This window comes from Trachemys scripta, chromosome 11, assembly GCF_013100865.1.
Source record: "Trachemys scripta elegans isolate TJP31775 chromosome 11, CAS_Tse_1.0, whole genome shotgun sequence".
NCBI lineage: Eukaryota > Metazoa > Chordata > Testudines > Emydidae > Trachemys > Trachemys scripta.
Window position 1 is genome coordinate 75,348,161 of NC_048308.1, and position 7,381 is coordinate 75,355,541.

General features: G+C 54.8%; 1 protein-coding gene across 2 annotated transcripts; it reads left to right on the forward strand.

Moving 5' to 3' along the window:
* Positions 1-456: 456 nt before the first annotated feature.
* Positions 457-5,142, forward strand: LOC117884635 (E3 ubiquitin-protein ligase TRIM7-like). Of its 2 annotated transcripts, none has more exons than XM_034785136.1 (3): positions 457-963; positions 1,486-1,658; positions 3,902-5,142. In XM_034785136.1, the coding sequence occupies exons 1-3, from the start codon at positions 941-943 to the stop codon at positions 4,426-4,428; spliced, it is 723 nt and encodes a 240-aa protein (XP_034641027.1). In that variant the 5' UTR covers positions 457-940; the 3' UTR covers positions 4,429-5,142. The 2 variants fall into 2 exon arrangements, with proteins under 2 accessions (XP_034641027.1, XP_034641028.1); XM_034785137.1 differs by having other exon boundaries at positions 458-963; positions 1,473-1,658.
* Positions 5,143-7,381: the final 2,239 nt, after the last annotated feature.

Here is a 7,381-nt window from a genome sequence, read left to right on the forward strand (position 1 = left end):
ACCACATGCTGGGGTCCTACTTCCCCCTGCGATTCCCCATCCCCCTCCCCTCACTCCCACCTTCCCCTCCCCCTGCCCTATTCCACCCAGTGCCTCTACCCCTCACTCCCACCTTCCCCTCCCCCTGCCCTATTCTACCCAGTGCCTCTACCCCCCACCCCCCAACCCTTCCCTCATCCCCCCCCACCCCACAGAAGGGACGGGCGACTGGTTCTAGGACCCAGGGGGCTGTGTTCAGCTGCGGAGTCAGTGGAGCCCCAGACAGCTGGGCAGCTCTGTGTTTGCGGTGGGAGGTGTGGGGGGGCAACACGTGACCCTGTGTGCCCACACACACACACACACACACACAGAGGCCCTGGCACCTGTGTGGGAAGGCAATGCCTTCCTTTGCCTCAGATACATGCCCAACCATGGACAGAACCCAGGAGTCCTGGTTCCCAGCCCCCCCCCCGCTCTAACCACCAGTGCCAGGGACAGGAGAGAACCCAGGAGTCCTGGCTCCCAGCCCCCCTGCTCTAACCCACTAGACCCCACTCCCCTCCCAGAGCCAGGGAGAGAACCCAGGAGTCCTGACTGTTACTGCTGCCTCCACGCCCAGAGGCATAAGCCGCAGCTATCTCAGCACAGGGGATTAGCTGTCTCCTGGGTTGCCATGTCCCGATCGAGCGCGATTAGAAGTGACCTGTGACTGGGATGAAAGTCCGCTCTCCTCGTCGCGTTGCACTTTGAGTTGTTTTCCAGGCTGCTGGCCTGGCAGCCCCCTCGGAAGGAAGAGGACCGAACCCAGCAGGGTGGGAGATTGCCTGGCCTCCAGCCCCGAACCTTATTCCAACTGTCCAGCACTGCTGAGGGCAAGGCCAGGCACCCAGCCCCATCTCGGCAGGCACTTCAGCGGCTGGGAACACTTGGGGATTGGAGAAGCAGCCCCCGAAGGATCTGTATGGGCCAGGAGGGGACAGGCAGGTAGGAAGGAATGAGGAGAGTCCCTCATAATTGGCAATTTGTCTGGGCGGACTGGGTGGGTCAGTGGATAGGGCACAAGGCTGGGAAGCAGGACTCCTGGGTCCATCCCTGCTTTGGAGAGGGGAGTAGTGTGATCTAGTGGGGGCCTGGGGTCTATCTCTAGAAAGGGAGTGGGGTCAAGCAGGTCAGAGCAGGGCAGCTGGAATCCACGACTCCTGGGGTCCATCCCTGGTTTGGGGAAGGGAGTGGGGTCGAGCAGGGGGAGCTGGGGTCAGGTCTCCTGTGTGATCATAGTTAGTCTATCTATGCCTCAGTTTTTCCTCCATAAAATGGGTGTAGTGGTCCCGTGCCCTTATAGGGGAGTCGTGCGGATAATTTAAAGTTGGCTAAGGGGAGTCGGATAGTCTGGCAATAGGGATGGGGTGGCGCAAAGACATACCTACAAGTACGATAGAAAGGACAGTCCCATTTGGGATGGCGGCACAGAGACTGGAAGTTATGTCTGGCAGGTTCATTCCACAGCGGCGGAGATTCTCCTCCAAGGATCCACTCCGGAGAGCATTTAGCGCCTGAGCCGGAGGCTGGTTGGTCACTGCAGATCCCACATCCCCCTTTGGCTGCCCACGTCCTAGCCGTCCTCATGGGCTCCGACTCCCTGCTGGGTTACCCCAAGATGAAGGTCTACAGAGAAAAAGGTAACACCTGCATGGTACCCAGGGTATCAAAGAAACAGACCCTGCGGGCCCCAGTGCAACTTCACGGGCCCTACACACTAGCTAGTCACACCGTGGAGATATCCCCTTCTCCCACGCACCGCAGGGAGACTGGCAATTCCCACCGCCCTCTGCTGCCCTGTGCCCAGGATACTGTATAGCCAGACCTGCCCCTTCCCCTCCCGCNTCCCCACCCCACCCCATCGCATCGCACCCTCTGCTGCCCTGTGCCCAAGATACTGTATATCCGCCCTTTCCCCACCCCACCCTCTGCTGCCCCTAGTGCCCATTGTACACTATAGCTGCCCCTTCCGACCTCTCACAATCTGGGTCTTGGGGATCCCTGTCCTCTCCCAAGTCTCTGATTATAAATAGGACTGTCAAGCAATTAAAAAAATTAATTGTCATTAATCGTGCAATTAATCGCGGTCTTAAACAATAATAGAATACCATTTATTTAAATATTTTATATGTTTTCTCCATATTCAAATATATTAATTTCAATTACAACACAGAATACAAACATACAGTGCTCACTGTATATATATTTTGATTTCAAATATTTCTACTGTAAAAAACAAAAGAAATAGTATTTTTCAATTCACCTAATACAAGTACTGTAGTGCAATCTCTTTATCATGAAAGTTGAACTTAGAAATGTAGAATTATGTACAAAAAAACTGCACTCAAAACCAAAACAATGGAAAACGAGAGCCTAAAGTCCACTCAGTCCTTCTTGTTGTTCAGCCAATCGCTGAGACAAACAAGTTTGTTTACATATTCAGGAGATAATGCTGCCTGCTTCTTGTTTATAATGTCACCTGAAAGTGAGAACAGTCATTCACATGGCACTTTTGTAGCCGACGATGCAAAATATTTACATGCCAGATGTGCTAAAGATTCTTACGTCCCTTCATGCTTCAACCACCATTCCAGGGGACATGCGTCCATGCTGATAACATGTTATGCCTGATAACAATCCAAAGCAGGGCGGACCGACACATGTTCATTTTCATCAACTGAGTCAGACACCACCAGCAGAAAGTTGATTTTCTTTTTTGGTGGTTCGGGTTCTGTAGTTTCCGCATCAGAGTGTTGCTCTTTTAAAACTTCTGAAAGAATGTTCCACACCTCGTCCCTCTCAGATTTTGGAAGGCACTTCAGATTTTTAAACCTTGAATCTAGTGCTGTAGCTATCTTTAGAAACCTCACATTGGTACCTTCTTTGTGTTTTGTCAAATCTGCAATGAAAGTGTTCTTAAAACGAACATGTCCAGCACCTCCGAGTCATCATCTGAGACTGCTGTAAGATGAAATATATGGCAGCATGCGAGTAAAACACAGAGCAGGAGACATACAATTCTTCCCTAAGGAGTTCAGTCACAAATTTAATTAATGCATTTTTTTAATGAGTGTCATCAGCATGGAAGCATGTCCTCTGGAATGGTGGTCAAAGCATGAAGGGGCATAAGAATGTTTAGCACATCTAGCACATAAATACCTTGTGATGCCAGCTACAACAGTCCCACATGAACACCTGTTCTCACTTGCAGGTGACATTGTAAATAAGAAGCAGGCAGCATTATCTCCCTCAAATGTAAATAAACTTGTTAGTCCTATTGCTTGTTCAGCTAATCGCTAAGACAGAGTGGACTTACAGGCTCTAAAGTTGTACATTGTTTTGTTTTGGTGTGCAGTTATGGAACAAAAAACCCCTACATTTGTAAGTTGCATTTTCATGATAAAGAGATTGCACTACAGTACTTTTATGAGGTGAAGTGGAAAAGACTATTTCTTTTGTTTATCATTTTTACAGTGCAAATATTTGTAATAAATAATAATCTAAAGTGAGCTCTGTACACGTTGTATTCCGTGCTGTAATTGTAATCAATATATTTTAAAATGTAGAAGAACATCCAAAATATTTAATAAATTTCAGTTGGTATTCTATTGTTTAACAGTGCATTTAAAACTGATTAATCACGATTAAATTTTAAATCACATTTAATTTTTTTGAGTTAATCGCGTGAGTTAACTGCGAGTAATCGACAGCCCTAATTGTAAATGTTTTTATGTTCTATGAGAATCTCTGCCCAGGGTCCTCCCTGCTGTAGTTCGCCCGAGAAAGGGGAATGGAGGAGCTCTTGTTTGAGCATCTGCAATAGGTTTTACTGCTTCTATCTGTAAGCCTAGGATCTCACCTGCTGGGCTGTCTCTCTCCACAGAGGATGTCACTCTGGACCCAGACACAGCTCACCCCAGTCTGACCCTTTCCAAGGACCGGAGAAGTGTGACAGCCACAAACACAAGGCTGGCTCTGGCCAATGACCCGGGGAGATTCGACGTTTACTCCTGCGTGCTGGGCTCTGCTGGCTACATATCAGGGATGCATTACTGGGACGTGGAGGTGGCCGGCACAGGGGGCTGGGCTCTGGGTGTCACCAGGGAGTCCGCCAGCAGGAAGGGATGGTTCAATTTCAGTCCCGAGCAAGGCACCTGGGCTATCCAGCTTTCCGTGGGCCAGTACCGGGAAGTCACCGCAGAATGGAGCCCGCTGGACCCGCCCCAGAGCCCCAGCAAGATCAGAGTGTATTTGGACTATGAAGGAGGGGTTGTGTGCTTCTATGATGCAGACACCATGGCCCCCATCCACGCCTTCAGCTCCTCTTTCAAGGGGAAGATCTACCCGTTCTTCTGGGTCTGGTCTGTAGGGACTTCCCTTAGACTCTGTCCCCCCGCAACTCTCCAATAACTGAGGGCACGGTCTCGAGGCTGCTGACTTTTCGATGGACATTGGATAGTGTTTTGTCTCAGCCGGAGATTGAAGTGTGAACACCGTAACGCGTCTGGATTTTAGCCTATGCAGGGCTGGCTCCAGGTACCAGCCGACCAAGCATGTGCTTGGGGCGGCATCTTAGAAGGGGCAGCCAATGTTGGGGTGGCGGGGGGGCACTCGCGGTGTTTTTGTTTTTTGTTCAGCGGGGCGGCGCTCGAGGGTTTTTTTTGTTTGTTTTGGCCGGGCAGCCCGGGGAGTGTTTCAGCGGCGCGGCACTGGGGGGCGGGGGGGATCTGGGCGGCCCGGCGTGGCGCGGCGCACCGGGGGTTGGGCGGCCCGTCCCAGCGCTCGGGCGGGGGAGCGGGGATTTGGCTGGCCCGGACCTCTGGGGGTTTGGGCGGCCCGGCCCGGCGCTCCGGAGGGTTGGGGGTTTGGGCAGCCCAGCCCGGCACTCAGGCAGGGGTTTCGGCGGCCCGGCGCGGCACTGGGGGGAGGTTGGCAGCGCAGCGCTCGGGGGGGGGCTGTTACAGCGGGGCGGCGCTCTTCTTTTTTGCCTGGGACGGCAAAAAAGTTAGAGCCGGCCCTGAGCCTATGAGGCAGCATCTCCCATAAACACCTCTGTTCTGCCTGCCACACTGCCCCTTGTGCATGAATGGGAAATGCTCCCTAATAAAACTCAATCAGCTGTTACCTCCTCCTTCCCCTTCTTAATTGCCGTCTCTGCCACGAGGCCTCCAGAACTCAGGCTGGTGATCAAGGCGAGGCAGGTGATCTGCTGTGACTAGAACTCTTCTTCATCTTTCCTATCCTACTCTACCTCCAATTGAAAAGAAATACACCTGGTCCCCCTGTAGCTAGCTAAACTGGTCCAATTCTTCCCTGTACCGTGGAGAAATGAGAATTCGGCCTTAGCACAAACATTCCTTGTTTTGTTCTAGAGGGAACTGATATAGATAAGATGGCAATGCAGGTCTTTCCTTCTAGGGGTATAAGGTATAACCTGGCAATAAATACACTGAGGCTGGAAATAAGGAGGAGGTTTCAATTCTAACCATCAAAGGAGTGAGGTTCTGGAACAGCCTCCCAACTGGAATCGGGGGTGGGGATGGGGTTGGGGTTCGGGGGAAACAACGTAGTCAAGGAGGGATTGTGAAAAGTTTGTGAACAAGATTATATATGGGGTTCTCTGCGATAGCACAGACTGAACTCTGTCACCCAGGAGGTCCCTTCCAATCCTATGTCTGTAGGTGAAAAGAAATGAAGGCGAGCCATGACCTTTAACCCATTGGCTGCCTCCCTAATTTTCTTACCTGAGGCAAGGATGCAAACGCCTGTCATGGGATAATTATATTTCTGGCGTGTTGAGATGGTATGTGTATGGGTGAGAGCAGATGCTGGGTAGGCCGCTAGCTGTTTTTAAGAAACTACATAGGCCCATAAAGGATGCTGATGGAGGCTAGAAGTAGTCCCTATCTTCTCCTATTTTGAGCTTTTGAGAAAACATGGCATGTGGTTGCAATGGCAGATCATTCCAGGGACCAGTCACCCCTGAGCAGGACTTTCCAGAATGAACTCACTCGCTCATTTTCACCGTGCTGGGTAGGGCAGGAGCTGAGTCACGGGAGGAGGTGAGGGCTCCGGCTGGGAGTGCGCCCTGTAGTGTGCGGCTGGGGATGAGGGATTTGGGATGCAAGGAGGGGCTCCGGGCTGAGGGGTTCAAAGTGCGGAAGGGGGCTCTAGGCTGGGGCAGGGGGATGGGGCGTAGGAGGTGGTGAGGGGTGCAGGCGTCCGGCAGTGCTTACCTCAAGCAACTCCCAGAAGCAGCCGCATGTCACCCCTCCAGCTCCCAGGTGGCTCTGCACGGTGCCCAGTGAACAGGCACTGCCCCTGCAGCTCCCATTGGTCGCTGTTCCCAGCCACAGGGAGCTGCAGAGCCGGCGCTTGGGGTGGGGGCAGCGTGCTGAGCCCCCTGGCTGTCCCTACATGTATGAGCTGGAGGGGTGACATGTCACAGCTCCCGGGAGCCACGCGGAGCCAACGCAGGCAGGGAACCTGGCTTTGCCCCGCTGTGCTGCCGACCGGACTAAAGGCCAGAGCAGGTGCAGACACGGATCTGGGACCCCGAACCCCTTTAAACGTGCTCATTGGGAAACGCCCCGGTAATGAGTCCCTCCGGGACGCCGTCCCTGCCCCGGTTCTGCCTCGGCGGGGTGGCCAGCCTGGCACGGACAATTCCTGGGGTTCATCTCCCGGCACCATCTTTCATTCCGGGGGAGCCCTCGGTTCCCGGGCCGGGCGGGGCGGGGCGGAGCTGCCGGGTGCCATGGAAACGTCCTGCCTCTGGTGCAAAGCACTCAGCACACGTGTGTGTTGCACGGAGTGCGGGGGGGGGGATAAAAGGGATCCCCCGTATAACCCCCCCCCCCCCCCGAGGGGCCCCCAGCCTCCCCCATTGGCTGCCGCCCCCCCGCCCCGCAGGAGCCCCCCCCCCCGCCCTCTGGCTGCAGCCTCCGCCTGAACCATGGACCCCCCCCCGGGCAGGCGGGAGCTGAGCGGGGGGGTCCCCCGGGGCTCCGTGTCTGCACCTGCAGCGGCCGCGTTCGCCACCAGGGGGCGCGGCGCTGCCTGAGCCAGAGCGCTCAGGGCTGCAAGCGGCAGCCAGAGACGTCGGCCGGGGCGGGCCGAGCAGCTCGGCGCTCCGCTTGTCAGGCCTGGCCAGGCGGCGAGCGGGCTGTGGGGCGGGGCTCGGCCTGGCGTCGCGCGGCGCGGAGCCGTTGAGCGGTGAGTGCGGCCCTTCCCCCTCCCGTGCCTGGAAAGCCTCGCTCAGAGACCCCGCCCCCTGCCCCTCCCACGGGGAGAGCCTCTTTCAGAGACCCTGCCCCGCCCCCTCACCCCCACAGACCCCGCCCCCTGCCCCTCCCACGGGGAG

Excerpts from the sequence above, each read along its gene's own strand:
- LOC117884635 (XM_034785136.1), top strand. The coding sequence starts at position 941 with ATGGGCCAGGAGGGGACAGGCAG. Across the intron at positions 964-1,485 it reads GGCCAGGAGGGGACAGGCAG|CGGCGGAGATTCTCCTCCAA; the intron begins GTAGGAAGGAAT and ends TTCATTCCACAG. Across the intron at positions 1,659-3,901 it reads GAAGGTCTACAGAGAAAAAG|AGGATGTCACTCTGGACCCA; the intron begins GTAACACCTGCA and ends CTCTCTCCACAG.